This window comes from Berghia stephanieae, chromosome 12, assembly GCF_034508935.2.
Source record: "Berghia stephanieae isolate SIO BIC M18660-M18661 chromosome 12, UCSD_Bste_1.3, whole genome shotgun sequence".
NCBI classification, from domain to species: domain Eukaryota; kingdom Metazoa; phylum Mollusca; class Gastropoda; order Nudibranchia; family Aeolidiidae; genus Berghia; species Berghia stephanieae.
This window is the reverse complement of record NC_088371.1, coordinates 3,975,973-3,994,757: the sequence shown is the minus strand read 5'-3', so window position 1 is coordinate 3,994,757 and position 18,785 is coordinate 3,975,973. Positions and strand designations below refer to the sequence as shown.

At 37.4% G+C, this 18,785-nt stretch overlaps 1 protein-coding gene across 3 annotated transcripts in view; it reads left to right on the top strand.

Annotated features, from left to right (window-relative positions):
* Positions 1–16,232, top strand: part of LOC144957451 (uncharacterized) — a 41,721-nt gene extending 25,489 nt beyond the window's left edge. For all 3 annotated transcript variants that reach the window (XM_078888719.1, XM_078888717.1, XM_078888718.1), the window contains 2 exons: positions 5,207–5,626; positions 9,766–16,232. In XM_078888719.1, coding sequence (XP_078744845.1) covers positions 5,281–5,626; positions 9,766–11,054 — 1,635 coding nt within the window. In that variant the 5' untranslated portion in view covers positions 5,207–5,280 and the 3' untranslated portion in view covers positions 11,055–16,232. The remainder of the gene's footprint in view (positions 1–5,206; positions 5,627–9,765) is intronic.
* Positions 16,233–18,785: the final 2,553 nt, after the last annotated feature.

The following is an 18,785-nucleotide window of genomic DNA, read 5'->3' as shown; positions in this document are numbered from 1 at the left end:
TAGATAAGCTCTAGGAAGATAACGGGGTGAGAGTGAGAGATATAGGGAATGAGATTAGCGGAAGAGTAGCGTCCCTTTATTGGACGTCACCTTACAGAGAGAAAGTCAACTTAAAGATCGCTGAGAAACTATTTAACTAACCGCGCGGTTTCACAGGAAGAGGACGAGAGACGCATGCGCGAACCATAATGACGTTCTCTCTCTAATAACTTCTTCGCCGGTGACGTCCAATCAAGGGACGCTACTCTTCCGCTAATCTCATTCCCAATAGCAATCCGTTAACGATGAGCCTGTTTCCGATATCTTGACTATTCTATGCTTATAATCCCTTAAGCGAAATTTAGAACAGTTTTATATTGACACTGGCTTAATTGGAGAAGAGAATGTCCATGGATTAAGTGTTTTAATTCTAGGTGTTAATTTACTTTTGAAAATATTGTTGTCCACTAAACAATAAGATTCAATAGTCTGATGTCACGTGCGCCCAGCAACGAGCAGGTTGGTTCTGAACAAAGAAAATCGGTACGTTTTATTCTTCATGCTGGCTAGAACTTTTCATATGTCTTGTGATCGTGAAAGAATGTGTACCAGTCAAAACATGATCAGATTTATAATGTTTTTCTCCTCTGGATACACGTTTATGCTCGTCGGAGAAGTATTTCATAAGGGTGTCCGCCATTGGTCCCATAGTTTAGAACCAGTTACTAAGTTCCCATGCGTCATTACGAGGGTAGTGATGTCACGACTGTTGAATACTATTGAAGGAGTTTTGAAGCAGACGCGCGAGTGAGTGAAAATCACTCGTCACACTTAGTCAAAGTATTATTATTATCATTATTATTATTATTATTATTATTATTATTATTATTATTATTATTATTATTATTATTATTGTTGTTGTTGTTGTTGTTGTTGTTATTATTGTTGTTATTGTTATTATTATTATTATTATTATTATTATTATTATTATTATTATTATTATTATTATTATTATTATCATCATCATCATCATCAATATACATATCCCAGACGGTATGCCCGTTGGAAACGCCCTGTTCACCTGGAGGAGAGATGGGAATAAGACAAGCCCTTTGAAAAGGAGATGAACATTAAAATTCGGGGCGACGTGTCCTTATTTGCAGGTCTGATAACGGAACACAGGCATAGGCTTGATTTAACATTGTTGTAATGGACAATATTTTCCCTTTGGTTTGAGAGTATTTCCATTAGCACAATGACCCCATGACAATTTGGGTTATCAGACATGCAAATAAACGGAGCTTTTAAAAATGTGAGCTTTTATATAGAGCAATATCCACTAAGTGTTCTCAAATCGTTTTACAATGGGTCCCTGGCCAACAGCAACATTTAACATGTAGGACGGGACATGGCGCCTGTTAGGCGATATTTAAAAAAAAAAATTCGGACAAAGACAACGATGTTATCGGCCAGGTACTCATTTTACACCTGAGTACGGTGAGAGAATGTGAGTAAAGAGTCTTCTCCGAGGACTCAACTATGCGCCGAGCGAGGTTCGAACGCAGGACCTTCCGATCCGAAAGCGAATGTCATACCACTAGACCACATAGGCGCACAAAATACACATTGATTCGAGGCATTCCCTCGTGTAACGCAGTTTTCGTTGTCCATACCCGTACGAGCACCCACCACCAACCGTCATAGCTCTCTTGACCTGTTTTAATTATTGCAGGTCGGGACGCTATTCTATCACCAGGGGATGACATTTTCTGCAGCGTTTAGAGCGTGATGTTTACGTAATTACGATGGATACATGTTTTATAAAACATCTAACTTGTTGTTAATGGAAACCATATATTATTTATTACTCTCGTCACAGACCAAAAAAAATGATGTGAAAATCAACACAATTTATTTTTAATGAAGCATTAATCAAATCCACAATTTAAATTGAAGAGAAAAAAATGATCGTAAAAATAAAAAAAAAACAAAGGATGTTTTAAAAAGAGTCAAATGGGTTCATTTTGTAATAAAAATTGCTAGATTTTCACACATTTTAATACGTTTAAAAGCAAATAAAATTGTTGGAGACACCGTACTAGAAATTAAGGTTTTATATTGTTAGATAGGCGTTATTTTTATTGTTCACAGAATGAATTGATTTGAATTTAGGAGTCTTTCAGAGCCATTAGGCCCATGGAGTCGGAGTTTAATCCGGTTTCTATAGCTTGAAACGGACAAAAGCAAATTCTTACTACCCTTTGGATAGGACGTTAGTCTATCGCAAAGTACTCTCCGCCAGATCTAACAGACCCAGGTACCCTATCAGTGCTGGGTGGACAGAAGGGGGTGGGGGGGGGGGGGGTCAGTAAAAAATCTCGACTGCACCCGGATCGATCTCAGTCCCTTTGATTGTGAAGCGAGTGCTCTACCAACTGAGCTATCGGCACGCCCCCCCCCCCCCCCGATTCGAATAAGCGTAGATGTTAATCGTGGACATAACCTAAGCACGCATATTTTATGAGAAAGTAGCATTTTTTCAGAGAGTAGTATATTTTTAAAAATTTATATTCATCTAATCAAAGAACTCTTCTTATAGTTCTCAGAATATATGTTTAATAATACACCATGGTACAGCGTGGCTCTGCGGTACGGTCTTTGCTTCGTACCCGAAACGTACCGAGTTCGATCGCTTGCCGCTGCGCTGTATGTCCTTGAGCAAGTCACCTCAGCCTAGCTCAATTTGCGGCGCCCCACTGCGGCTGAAGCCTGGTTTATTCCAGTCTTCCCTTGGGAGACCCTAAAGACAAATTTCCGTATGAGATGAATAAAGGGAATTTCATTTCTCTATTTTTTTAAAAATTTTAATGAATAACGTAGAAGAAATCACTTAGTGCATAAGAGAGAATTATTGGGCAACACTGAACAGAGAGAGCACGGGCAAAACTTGGGAGAACAGCTGGGAGCATGAAAAAGTGGGGGTTGGCTGAGACTAGCTTGCTGAGTGGGGTTCCTGACCTCCCATAGTGGGCAGGGAGGTACTTACTGTATCTTCTATCCCCCTATATCTGTTTTCCAACTTGTTTTCTGTCTTTGTCTTGGAATGAGATTACTTGGTTTTGTCTTGACCCTGGCCAAATACCCTGGCTGAGAGTGAAACATTCAAATATATAGTTAGAATTTTGGGAGATGATATTTTTTTCCTTGTAAATCATCTCTCTGTTATGCACTGTATTATATTTGTTTACATGTTATATATATGATTTGTAAATATTTGAGTGTATTCCTCTTAGTCGGAACCTGTGCTCGTGTCTGGATGAGACTTTAGGTGATCTCAAACTAAGTACTTTGACAGTGTGCTTTTGGAATTTACATCTGTTTCCTATTTCAACCAATTCCCCTTTGTCTTACCTTTTCTCGACTGCTTTAATTGTCACTCTAGAACTTTTTACTATCCCATTTTTTCCATTTTTTACTGGCGCTGGTATGACCTTAATGTGTTGCAAGCGCCGTAAAACCCTTAAAAACAACAAAAACAAACAAGACTAGCTTGTATACATACATATGTGGATGCCCAGAGCAGACGATGGAGCACGTCCTTGGAGAATCAATGCCAGGATGGGCCCAGCTGCACTGACCATGACCTAAGAGTTTGCTCCACAGATGCTGTGGAGTGGGTTCGGTGTTGGAGCGACAAGCTATGATGATGATGCTGATTGGTTTATAGATAGTATGAGCTTGGCTCAGAAGCTCACAACATTGCCATCCGGAAGTATAATGGACCAACACATAATACAGTTAATACAGTTTAGTGAGAATTACTCATAAACGCGAATGGCAAAAAAAAACAATAACAAAGACCTGAGTGACGTCAACTTCATTCTATCTATATCAGAATATTTGGGTACATCTAACAGTATTTTGTAAAAGGTACGAGTATACAAGACATTGAGTAGGATTCTTGTGTTTAAAATCAACTTAGAAAAAAACAATTCTTTTGAGAAAGAAATAACTATGAAATATGAATAGAAAAATAACAAAAAATTCACATAACTTGTTTTTGTTGTTGGTTTTTTTTTAATTGATAATTTAATCAATTTTACTGAAGTGTAATCCGCATTAATTCCCCATTAATCAAAAACAAAATTAACAATAGCGCCCATCGTAAAATAAATAAAAATATAAAATAAAATTCCCTTCGTTCATCACATAGGCGAAATTTGTCTTTAGGGTCTATTCCAAGGGAAGACAGGAATAATTCTGGCGTCAGCCGCAGTGCAGCGCCGCAAATTGAGCCAAGGCGAGGTAACTGGCTCAAGGCCACACAGCACAGCGGCGGGTGATCGAACTCGATACCTTTCGGGTAGGAAGCAAAGACCGTCCAGCTGAGCCAGGCTGTCCCCCTAAACGGATAAACTATGGAGGTCTTTTCAATCCATGTTTCTGTTTCACTACCGGTGAAGCGAGGACGAGAGGAGCATGCGCACAACCAACATGACGTTCTCTCTCTAAGAACTTTTCCGCATGACGTCACAGACTATGGGTGACGTCCAATCAAGGGACACTGCTCTTCCGCTAATCTCATTCCCTATTGTTTCTCCCTTGTGAACTGTGAATTTTTTGGACCCATCATTCCATCCGACAGTGATTATAAATCTGGGCCTTTTCTGACGTACTTTGAAAAACAAATACACGTATATTTAAGATTCTGGCCAGAAAACTGGCCTTTCAAATATCGACAGGTTGTCAAAAACTCTCGAACCAGGGACGTTAATACAATTCACAGAATAAGAAAGTGTTAGAGTGAGAGAAAAAATAACTCAGGATAGCTCGTAATAGGATTCAATATTCTGATGTCACGTCCGTCCAACAACGAGCAGCTTGGTTCTAAACAAAGAAAATCGGTTATTTTTATTTTTCATGCTGGCTAGAACTTGTTCACATGTCATGTGATCATAATGTATAAAGTCAAAACATGATCAGTTTTATCATGTTTTTCTCCTCCGGATACACTTTTATGCTCGTCGGGGAAGTATTTCAAAAGGGCGTCCACCATTGTTCAGAACCAGTTACTAAGTTACTATGCGTCATTACGAGGGAAGTGACGTCACGGCTGTTGAACCCTATTACTGTCTGTTTAATGCTATAAAAACACGGATAAGCTCCCGAGCACGGACATCATTATTCTTATGTTCAACTTCTTATTTCTTTTTTCTTCTAATTTCAGTGTCAATGCGATGACGTTTTAAAGCTTGGATCATACCTACCCATCGACAGAGACGTATCCTGACCACACAAAAAATGGAAGATACGACCCCAACAATACCTCAAATCTACGATGACCCCGGCAATTCTGACCCCAAAAATCCTAACCCCAAATGTTCTGACCCCAAAAGTTCCGATTCCCATAACCCCAATTCCAGCATCCCGGACCTCCAAAATCCCGAGTCCAACAAAACAAAATTATACCAACCGTCCTCCCTCGTCAAGTTCAGTGTTTTTGCTGGAATTTTCATGTTACGAATATTGGATGGAATTCCCTGGATATGGGGTAACCTCGGTGTGTACGTCACTTCCTATTATTACGTCCATGGGGATGACTCATCGGCAACCTCAACTAACTGGCTGATCAGCGTCTGCAGCTTTTGTAAGAATCATCATCATCATCATTGCCTTTTTCGCCCTGGGTCAGGGCATAGGCCACAGACAAACAGTTTCCATCCTTCTCTATCGTCATCATCACCATCATTGCCTTTTTCACCCTGGGCCAGAGTATAAGCCACAGACAAAGTTTCCATCCTTCTCTATCGTCATCATCATCATCATTGCCTTTTTCACCCTGGGCAGGGTATAAGCCACAGACAAAGTTTCCATCCTTCTCTATCGTCATCATCACCATCATTGCCTTTTTCACCTGGGTCAGGGTCATAGGCCACAGACAACAGTTTCCATCCTTCTCTATCGTCATCATCACATCATTGCCTTTTTCAGCCTGGGTCAGGGTATAGGCCACAGACAAACAGTTTCCATCCTTCTCTATCGTCATCATCATCCATCATTGCCTTTTTCAGCCTGGGCCAGGGCATAGGCCACAGACAAACAGTTTCCATCCTTCTCTATCGTCATCATCACCATCATTGCCTTTTTCACCCTGGGCCAGAGTATAAGCCACAGACAAAGTTACCATCCTTCTCTATCGTCATCATCACCATCATTGCCTTTTTCACCCTGGGTCAGGGTATAGGCCACACAGACAAAATTTCCATCCTTCTCTATCGTCATCATCATCATCATTGCCTTTTTCACCCTGGGTCAGGGTATAGGCCACAGACAAACAGTTTCCATCCTTCTCTATCCCGAGCTACCTTTTTTTTTTATCTTGTTCCATGTCTTATCACTTCTCTGTATATCAGCTTCTTTAATTCTTCTCCATGTTCCTCGTGGCCTTCCCTTTGATCCTCTGCCCTGAGGGTTCCAGTCCAATAGTTTCTTTGTTATAGTGGAGTCATAATTTGTAAGAATGAAGGCCATTACAATTTGAAGTTTGGAAGTCTAACAACCAAAATAATTTATTACCATTTTATGGTTTCATTGTTACAATGGAGAAGATCTCCATATTCTATCCTTCCCATAAATTCTTAGTAACGCGTAATGCATGGCGGCTATGTGGTCTTGTGGTATGACACTCGCTTTCGGATCGGAAGGTCCTGGGTTCGAGCCTCGCTCGACGCATAATTGAGTCCTTGGAGAAGGCTCTTTACTCACATTCTCTCACCGTACTCAGGTGTAAAATGAATACCTGGCCGTTAACAGCGTTGTCTCTGTCCGTAAAAATTGTAATATCGCCTAACAGGCGTCATGTCCCGTCCTACATGTTAAATGTTGCTGTTGGCCAGGGACCCCTTGTAAAGCGCTTTGAGCACGTTTAGTGGATATTGCGCTATATAAAAGCTCATTTTAATGCATGACGTCAAGTTTAAACAAATGATTATGACGTTAAAATTGCGAAGTCTCTGATTTAATTTTAACAATGATGTATTGAAGACAATAATAGTTGGTATAGGAAAAATACTTTTTTTAAATACTAGTGAAGAAATCGCAATATTTGCGGGGAAATAAAGGCCATTACCAACATACATTCATCTTATTTGAATGATTGAACTACGAGCGAGGACGAGAGACGCATGCGCACAACCAACATGACGTTCTCTCTCTAATAACTTTTCCGCCGGTGACGTCACAGACTATGGGTGACGCGGAAGAAAGGGACGCCTTTCTTCCGCTAATCCCATTCCCAATAGAGCAGTATAATTAGGTGCCCCAAACGTAAACAAAGGTCTAGAAGCACATGGCAAACCACATGTTCCTGTCTTGACAGCTCAAGTTTCAATGTAAATTATAGAAAAAAATAACCTTTAAAATTTGCTGTTAGGTGGCAAAAGAAACACATATTCATAAATACTCGATCATGCATCAAATAATGTCTAGATATGGATATTTTATGGAGCAAAAGGTAAAATTTATCAAAAGTTACAGTCTATCTATTTTTAGACCAGAGCAAATTATTGCGCTGGTGTGAACAAAACGAGAATTATTCGGAGCCTGATTTTCTGAATAATTTAGTCTAATATTATTATTTCTGCAACTGTTAGATTTTATGTAAACATATTTTCAATACTGAAAGTGTATTGCCTACAACTCAAACTACAAAATTGGGAGACCTATATTGTGCGTAAATTTTTCCGGTCCCTAACGAAAATCACTAGCAACTTGTTATTGTTTACGTTTGGGGCACCTAATTATACTGCTCTATTGCGATCCCCAACGTAAAATTAATGGCATAATATCATTATAAGTACCTTCCACCATCATGCTTTAGCAGGTATTCTAAATTATTATCATTCAAATCAACGAATGACAGAATTACCCTTAATTTAGAAAAGATTTGCAGTTTACCTGTAAATCAATTTTAAAAATATAGTTTTGTTTTTTTTTCTTTTTTTTTTTAGATTTGTGAGTATTTCTGTGCAGGTTGCAAAAATTTAATCTGGGTTGTACGGAACTTTGTTAAAATTTACAATAGTTAGTTATTTCCATTACAGATAGATTCACCTTAACAACACCACTATCACAATCACACTATCTAATTCGTCTGTAGTGTTTCCATTCATCCTAAAACCCGAAACGCCACAGTATGTCTTCGTCGAATAAGCTGAAGCTTACAATTGTAATTCAATATTTATCGTTATTTTTTTTTTTATAAATATTGAAATCCTATAAGTATTATGCGTGTGCGATACAAAATGAAAGAAACCTTTTCCTTGTACGACGTTAGAATCCAAACATTGATCCCATCGGGAACTCGTAAATACGAGCATCGGTTTGAATCACAGTCGGAATGTCAAATTACAAGAGTAATATAATCTTAATGTATGTGGTCTTGTGGTATGACACTCGCTATCGGATCGGAAGACCCTGGGTTTGGAACCTCGCTCGGTGCATAGTTGAGTCTTTGGAAAAGGCTCTTTATTTACTTTCTCTCACCGTACTCAAGTGTAAAACGAATACCTGGCCGTTACCAGCGTTGTATCTGTCTGAAAATAAAATGTAATATCGCCTAACAGGCGTCATGTCTCGTACTACGTGTTAATTTTTAATGTTGGCCAGGGACCCCAAGTAAAGTGCTTTGAGCACGTTTAGTGGATATTGCGCTTCATAAAAAGCTCAATATATTTATGTTTTTTATAAGCCAGTGCCAAATAACATCCATTAAATCAATGATAAATGAAGAGTTATTTGTAACTCAACACTGGGCCTCATCATCATCATTGCCTTTTTTACCCTGGGTCAGGGTATAGGCCACAGACAAACAGTTTCCATCCTTCCCTCTCTTGAGCTAACTTTTTTAACTCATTCCATGTCATATCACTTCTCTGTATATCAGCTTCTTTAATTCTTCTACATGTTCCCTGTGACCTTCCCCTTGATCTTCTACCCTGAGGGTTCCAGTCCAATACTTTCTTTGTTATAGTGGAGTCGTTCTTTCTAAGCGTGTGTCCAATCCACCTTCATCGTCTTCTTCCTATTTCCTCTCACACTGGTTTCTGCTGTGTTCTTTTCCATACTTCTTCGTTCTTAATTCTATCCATCCATTTTATTCTGGGTAGCTTACGCATGCACCTGTTTACGAAACTCAACACTGGACCTATCGCGCAGATATTAAACTTATATAGACGGTAGCAGATGTAAACTAGACTCTATCTCATCATTTTTAAAGACTCATTTTGACTTTTATCTCATTTCTTTAAACTTCCAAGCCAGATTTTGCTTGATACGTGGTGACATTGTAACTTGTAAACCCTTTGAATCTAGAAATTGAATAATCTTTAATAAAACTAATGGTTTTTTTTTAATAACTTGAGCTTTTATATAGCGCAAATCCACTAAACGTGCTCAAAGCGCTTAACAAAGGGCCCCTGACCAACAGCAACACGTAACATATAGAACAAGGTCTTGTGGTAAGATACTCGCTTTCGGATCGGAAGATCCTGGGTTCGAACCTCGCTCGGCGCACAGTTGAGTCCTTGGAGAAGGTTCTTTACTCACATTCTCTCACCGTACTCGGGTAATATCGCCTAACAGGCGTCATGCCCCTTCCTAAATGTTAAATGATGTTGTTTACCAGGGACCCCTTGTTTAGCGCTTTGAACACGTGTAGTGGATATCGCGCTATATTTTTTTTAACTCAAAGCTCAATTAACGTTCTACTATTTTGTCCTTCCACAGCATTTAATATAGGATTGCTACTCGGAGGACTCCTAGCTAAGAAAATTGGAATTCGACCCTCCCTACTCTTCTCCATCGTCGTATACAACTTGGCAGTAACTCTGTCATATTTCGCGCTAAAGAACTCGGCCACTGCTCTGTGTATCACTTTCGGGGCTCTGGCCGGCGCCGCCGGAGGAATGATTGAAAACTGTCAGCTGAGCCTTATCATTCGATGGACAAACCGATATCAGGGACTTTCTTCGAGCAGTGTCCCTTCGTCTAATATACTCGGAGCTGTGGTCATGAATCTGATACTGACGATGTTCATAAACCCATCTAATGAAGTCACAAACTCATCCGAGGCCAATGTAGATATTTTCACACAACCGGACCTTATCGCCCGAGTACCATACGCATTTGTTTTGTACGGAATGATGTCTTTTACAGTGGGCATGCTAGGCTTTTTCCTAATCCGAATAAACAGAGAAGACAATAATATAATTTATGATTTTTTCGTAAGCATTAGAGCCAAAATATGTTCCGAAAAAGAAAAAGAAGATGGGGAATTGTGGTTAAAACATAAACCTTCCGTGGCAACGTACGAGTCACTACATGACATAAAACACAAGAAATGTCGACGTCACACTTCGGAAACGGAAACCACGACGCCGCCCAGAATTTCAATAGAAAATGACGTAGCAAACATTAACGATAACTCGAGTCACCATATTACACCAAGAGACGCTTTAAAAATGAGATCATTTCACGTCTTATGGATTTTCAATGCTCTTTTAAACTACGCATTCTTCGTTATCAACACTTACTACAAAGCATTCGGACTTTTGTACATTCCAGACGACCATTTCTTGACCGTTGCAGTGATGGTCAAATGTTTCGTAACACCGGTGTGCACTTGGATTGCCGGTTACTGTGTGGACAGATTTGGCGTCAAACCAACGATGGTTGGCGTGGCAAGCATCTTCTGTATCGTCTCCAGTTTCTTCTACTTAACAGCGGTGGACAAGTGGCTGTACATGTTTTCAATGGTGTTGTACGGATGTGCTTTGTTCAGCCTATTTTGTTTATCCGCCTCGTGCTGCGTCAAGATCTTTGGTCAGTCTCATTTCTCCACAATATTTGGAATTATTCTCACCTTCAGTAACATTCTGGTACTGGTAGTCCCCTGGTTTACCCATTGGATTCTTGCCTCTCAAGGCTGGGTGTTTTTGTTTAGTTCCGTAGGAGTTTTAGCACTTTCTCAAGTCCTAATATTAATTTTTGCACTGACAGAGAAAGAATCGTTTTAGAGTTATTAATTTGTTTTTTGAATTATCTTTTCGACCATGCTTATCACACAACTGTTATCTTTCCGATCCTATGGGATTTTTTTATTCAATAAGATTCAATAGTCTGATGTCACGTATGCCCAGCAACGAGGAGCTTGATTGTAAACAAAGAAAATCGGTACTTTTTATTTTTCATGCTGGATAGAACTTTTTCACATGTCATGTGATCAGAATGTATATAAGTCAAAACATGATCAGATTTATAATGTATTTCTTATCTGGATACACTTTAATGCTCGTCGGGGAAGTATTTCATAAGCGCGTCCGCCATGGTTCCGATAATTTAGAACCAGTTACTAAGTTACTATGCGTCATTATGAGGTAAGTGACGTCACGACTGTTGAAGCCTATTGAAGAGTGGTTTTCCAAAACTCCCTAACTCCCATTTCCCCATTTTGAGATATTGAGGATTACATATTTCCCCTACAATTTCTCATTCAATCTATTATTTTATCAATATTTAATCATCAAATTCACATAAACCTAGGAAAATTCTTGTGGCATTTGATGCTTAAAGTAAAGTTTACATTTCAATTCATCGCTGGATAGAAAATCTCAAAAAGTAGAAAAATTTACTTTACGAGCGTTGGAAAACCAGCTTTCAGTTGTTAAAGAGAGGCAGGCGATTAATCCACCCTTGTCTTACTCCAATATTTATTAAATGTAGTCCATCCAAAAATAACCGTGATAACTATATTATTTATGTGCGGCTATGTGGTCTTGTGGTATGACAGTCGCTTTCGGATCGGATTTTCCTGGGTTCCAGCCTCGCTCGGCGCATAGTTGAATCCTTGGAAAAGACTCTTTACTCACTTTCTCTCACCATACTCAGGTCTAAAATGAGTACCTGGCCTTTAACAGCGTTGTCACTGTCCGATTCAAAATGGAATATCGCATAACAGGCGTCATGTCCCGTCCTACATGTTAAATGTTGCTGTTGGCCAGTGATCCCTTGTAAAGCGCTCTGAGCACGTTTAGTTGGTATTGCTCTATATAAGCCCAACATTTTAAAGTTAATATGACGTTTATCGTCGTTTTATCTCATCTCCACATTACTTTAATATAATTTATCGCTGTTTACTCCTTATCCAATGACAATAGTATATAATACTCTTATCAATTATATCAAACGCTTTTGGGATATCCATTTAACCCTCTCCTTGTCAGCCATTTTCTGAATTTTCCCCAAAACTTCACACCCACCCAACACAAAAAAACAGACATTTCTTATTCAAACAGAAAAGCAACAAGCACATTCTATGCATAATAGTGTTCGACAATATGAGATCTATTACACGATGTCAAGTTTTTATACTTATAGCAAAAAGAAATGAAATCTGGATGAGAAAAATGACGGTTGTATCGTAACAAATGTGACGATTTTCCAATAGGTGCTAAGGAGAGGGTTAAGATATTATAATATTATACAGGACTGTGTTAAAAATGGCTGGCAAGGAGAGAGATTTTTTTATTAAAACAAAGTAAACTCATTGAAAATATTTACATATACGGGTTCTCTCTAAGCCTCTAAACCTACACGATTTAAATGATCATTAACATACTTGGGATTAATCATTTCAGTCCATTTTTAGATGTGGCTCAATATGAACAAACTAGTCCTTCAGAGTCATTAGGCTCATGGATTCCATCTAAGATATAATATTATACAGGACTGTGTTAACAACTGCACCGCACTGAGACTAATCAATGTATCCCATTCAACATTTTGTGATTTTTTCCCCACTATTTATTCTTACTTCATAATCAACCACATCTGAAAAGGGCTTGAATTGATTAAGCTCAAGTATGTTAATGCTATGGGGGAGGGGGGGGGGGTCCCGACAGCTCAGTTGGTAGAGCACTCGCTTCCCACGCAAAGGGGCCGAGTCGATCCCGGAGGCAGTCGGAGGTTTTTTCTAACCCCCTGTCCACCGAGCAGTGATTGGGTAGCTGGGTCTGCCAGATCTGTGGAAGGTACTTTGCGATCGACTAGCGTCCTATCCAAAGGGTAGCAAGCAATTGCTATTGTCCGTTTCACGCTATAGAAACCGGGATAAACTCGGGCTCAATGGGCCTTATGGTTCTGAAGGACTACTTTTTTCATATTCAGCCACGTCTGAAAAGGGACTGAATTGATTAATCCCAAATATGACAGCTTTGAAATTAAGACTGGTGTCACGCAGGGATGCTTGCTCTCACCATTCCTGTTCTTCCTTGCCATTGATTGGCTAATGAAGGAAATCTCCAAAGGAGGTAGAAATGGCATACAGTGGACCCCTGGACACAGTTGGATGTTCTGGATTTTGCAGATGATCTGGTTTCTTCTGCCCCACACCCAGGACAGATGCAAGCAAAAAACACATTTATAAACAGCCTCTCGAAATCAATTGGTCAAAGAATTCACCCTGCAAAGTCAAAGGTCTTAAGGATTGGTAGGCGTCAAAGGGAGCAGATTAAAGTAAAAGATCATGAACTTGAATATATAGACTCTTTCTGCTATCTCGGGAGTATAATTGACAAGGATGGAGGCACGGAAGCAGAGGTGAAAGCAGGGATAGGAATGGCACAGGCTGCATTCACATCTTTGAACAGAGTTTGGATAACTAAAGATATCTCCCTTCGACTAAAGCTAAGACTTTTCAACTCAAACGTGAAGTCTGTCCTAGTGCATGGATGTGAAACTTGGAACGCATCACAGGCATGTATAAGGAGGGTACAGATTTTCGTAAACAGGTGCGCGAGTAAGCTACTCAGAATAAAATTGATGTATAGAAGTAAACTGTTTGTATGTGACCTATACCCTGACCCAGGCTGAAAAAGGCAATGATAATGATGTTAATGCTACTTTAAATCGTGTATATATCGAATTTTCCCAAAAACGTCACACTTTACTCACACAGAAAAGCAATAAGTACATTCTATACATAATATTGTTCAGCAAAATGAGCTCTGATATATATATATATATATATATATATATATATATATGTGTGTGTGTGTGTGTGTGTGTGTGTGTGTGTTAGTGTATGTAGAGTCTTGTGCGTGTGTGTGTGTGTGTGTGTGTATGTATGTAGGGTCTTGTGAATGTGTGTGTACGTGAATGTATCAATTGAATAATTTTTTGTTTCTTATTAATGGGCATGTTAATTTTTTGTTTTCCTTTAAAGACTTTTAGAGTCATAAGGCTAATGAAGGCGTGTTATAAATAATTAATTGTTTTCTGTAGCGTTAAACGTAGAGTAACAATTGCTTGCTACTCTTTATATAGGATGTTCGTCTATTAGCTAATACCTTCCGCCAGATCTGACATCCCACCTACCCAGTCACTGCATGGTGAACAAAGGAATCAGGAAACAGACTTCTCTACTGCGCCTAAAACCGACAATAGTCCTTTAATTGTGGGCTGAAAGCTCTAACAACTGAACTTTTGAAATCCTCAGTTTTGGGGGCAGCGTGGCTCAGTGGTACGGTCTTTGCTTCGTACCCAAAATGTACCGAGTTCGATTACCCGCCTCATTGTGTGGCCTTGAGCAAGTCACCTATCCCTATCTCACTTTGCGGCGCTGCACTGCGGCTGACGCCTGGATTATTCCAGTCTTCCTTTGGAATAGATCCGAAAGACAAATTTCCCTTTGAGAACATGTTATATGACGAACGTTTTGCATTCCTCGATCTAGCTAGTCTCAAATACAGAAGAATTAGGGGAGACTTAATTCAGCTCTACAAGATAATATATAATATAAATGATATAAATCCATTAATTTTGTTTACATTTTCCAAGATTACGTATACCAGAGGCGACAAATATAAAATATATATTTCAAGATTTCAGACCAAAATAAGATAGAGCTCATTTATTATACGTATAGTGAAAACCTGGAATAGTCTCTGTTTTAACACAAAAATTCATGTTCTTTGAATCAGTTTAAAGTCTTGGATTATAGGGAGTTCAAGTCTCTGAGATTTAAGTACGACTAATATGTTTTGTTCTATTTTACCAATTAAAAAAAATACGATTGATAGTGATGATGATGGTAGTGATGGTGATGGTGATGATGATGGTGATGATAATGGTGATGATGATGGTGATGATGATGATGATGATGATGATGATGATGATGGTGATGGTAGTGATGGTAGTGGTAATGGTAGTGATGGTGGTGGTGATGGTGATGATGGTAGTGACAATAATAATAAATGATTAATTGATTAATTTTTAAATTTAATTTGATCTTATTGATTTTTATTTATTTATCTATCTATTCATTTATTTGTTTGTTTATGTAGTTATTTATCCATTTATTTATTTATCTTTTAAACTTAAAATTGTCATGTGGATATAACTGTTTCCATTAATTTCATGATTTTGTAGACTGGTTTGTAAATGTTGACCAGTAAAATGCATGACATCTGAAACAATGTAAAATCATAATTTATCAAAGACTTATGTATGCTTCATTATCGTTGTTGCTTTCATGATTATTTTTGTCATTAATATTTCATTGTACTATGAACTTTGTACATTTATGATTTATTCGATCTTGACCAGTTTTCAATTACCAGTATTCTATGATTGGATTTTTCGATTGATACATTTTTCCTGACATTCAAAGTTGTGTAAAACTGTCTGTGAATGATACAATACAAGCTATATGAGATTCTGTAATTATAAACTATTGTATAAGGCATTTAAAGGATAATTCCTATTAAACCTTTAGTAAGATAAGATAAGTAAGATAAGATAAGATGAATAAAAGGGAGTTGTATTCTTTTATTTTTCTCTATATACAACATATTTTGATTCAACTGCTTTGCCATCGATTTCACTTTTCCCCACCGACCAAACAAACATTAGCCAAACCCGTTCCATCCATTTTTTCCAATCATTAATTTTCCATTTCACGCCTATATGCTCCAATGGTTTGATGAAAATAAAATAGTTAACGTTTTACTTTACCGTATATATATATATTTTTGGGGGGATAAATCAAATATCACACTTTTCAAACTTTAATTATCTATTTTTTTAAAAGCTTAATGTGTTTGTTGCTTGGAATTTTAGCTCATTTAGTAAGAGAAAGAGAGAGAGCGTTGTGGCGACTAATGTATTTGTGTGTGTGTGTGTGTGTGTGTGTGTGTGTGTGGGGGGGTGTGTGTGGGGGGGTGTGTGGGTGGGGGGGGGTGTGTGTGTGGGGGGGGTGTGTGTGTGTGTGGGGGGTGTGTGTGTGTGGGGGGGGGTGTGTGTGTGGGGGGGGTGTGTGTGTGGGGGGGGGTGTGTGTGGGGGGGGGGGTTTGTGTATGCGTCTGTTGGATATTTTGTCAGTTCTTTTATAACTATCAATTTGTGAAAAGCATAGATCCTGTTTACCGGAGTCTGGCTATATATAAGTTAAAAACATTACTAAGTATATCCACTCTACCTCTACCTACTACTACTATTACTACTACTTTGAATACTACTATTACCACTACTACTACCACCACTACTACTAATACCACTACTACTACTACTACTACTACTACTACTACTACTACTACTACTACTACTACTACTACTATTACCACAACTTCTACTACTACTACTATTACTAGTACTACCACCACTACTACAACTACCACCACCACTACTACTACTACTACTACTACTACTACTACTACTACTACTACTACTACTACTACTACTACTACTACTACTACTATAATTTAATCAAAGTGACGAATATAACCCAAAGGGTGTCTACTTACCTACAGGATCATTCGTTCGTTCGCACGTTTATTTAAGCCTCGTTGTTCTTCTTAGACAATTTCTAATTATACGGAATAAAAAACCGTAAGCAGATAAATTATTTATGCATGATATGGACGGTTCGGGTTTCCCCTTTGTCAACAGAATAGGCCGATATATAAAATGAATGCTAAAGACGAATTCGAGATGAGAGGGTGGCATTGCTAAATGAAATAACATCGTTGTGTTGTTTATTCGCCTAAACAACGTCATCCTCTCACCACCCATCCATCTTTCGTTCCTTGTTCATCATTCTATCTGTTGATAATGGGGAGACCCAGAACATCCATCTATCTACTTTATTTATTTATTTATTTTTGTGTATGTGTGTATTGAATTGAAGCTTCTATATCTCCTTATCCATGGGTCTTTTAACTCACTCAGCCCTAACACCGACTATATCCGTAGTTTACCCAGGTTACTTTTACTACATGCCTATTTATTACATTTTTATGAGACAAATTATAGACGTAGTATCAAAGCTAATGTTCTTAATGTTTACATGTTTTGGGTAGTTGAATAAAATTATCTATGCACATGCTCATTTATAATACATTTTTTTCCAATTTTGAAAAGCAGCAAAAATCTCTAGGATTGAGTGAGTTAAAACAAAATAAAAGTTCTTGTACAGTCGAGTGAATATGAATTCCTTTAATATAATATATAATTCAATAATCAGTTGCTAACATTATCATCATTGTTATTGTTATCAATAACAATGGGAAAATAGATACAGATTCAAAATCGATGTATTATAATCTTTTTAACTCACTCAATCCTAGAGATTTTTGCTACTTTTCAAAATAGGAAAAAAAATGTATTTAAAATGAGCATTTGCGTAGATAGATTTATTCAACTATCATTAACATGTAAAAACTATAAAACATTAGCTTTGATACTACACCTATATACAAAAAATGTAATAAATAGGCATGGGGTAAAAGTAACCAGCGTTAACTACGGATATAGTCGGTGTTAGGGTTGAGTGAGTTAATAATAACTTGCAATGTTTGCTCGATATTATTCGATGTATCTATTATTTGTATTATATGTCTGCATGTATGTATGTATGTATGTATATGTGTATGTATGTAAGCTCATTTCTTTTGTATACATGTGTAGAAACAATGTGCAAGCGTGTATGTTCGTGTATGGCTGTGTCTGTATTTGTAAATGTGTTGATGTTCATACCATGAACCAAACTGAGCATTGTTTACCTCACATGAATTGCCTTTAATTTGGACAATAAAGATTATTATTATTATTATTATTATTATTATTATTATTATTATTATTATTATTATTATTATTATATTATTATTATCATTATTATTATTATTATTATTATTATTATTATTATTATTATTATTATTATTATTATTATTTATTATTATTATTATCATTATTATTATTATTATTATTATTATTATTATTATTATTATTATTATTATTATTATTATTATTATTATTATTATTATTATTTCTAATGTTCAAATCGATATCAAAATTTCCAACAAAATCGATCCAGAATTGGTATGATTAATAAATTGCATAATATTATTTTGGTTCAAAGAATTGAATGTCTTCTTTCCCCCATTATATCGATAACAAGAGGCATTTAAGTATTTTGTCGATCGCTAAAAGATAACTATTATATATATTTATCTAATAATTTCTTGCAAAATTAGTCTAGTCTAACTCAAATCAGAGCAATAACATCTATAAAACGATATCATAATATATTATTTTGATATCAATATAATCTGCTACTTATAGATAATTATGTATAAACATATAGTTTGAATTCAATAGTTTAAAATAGTAACTATTCAAGTTGAATAATCACACGCCAATGCCCTATCGATTTAATGGGATTTTCTTTTGTTTTGTTTTGTTTGTTGTTGTTG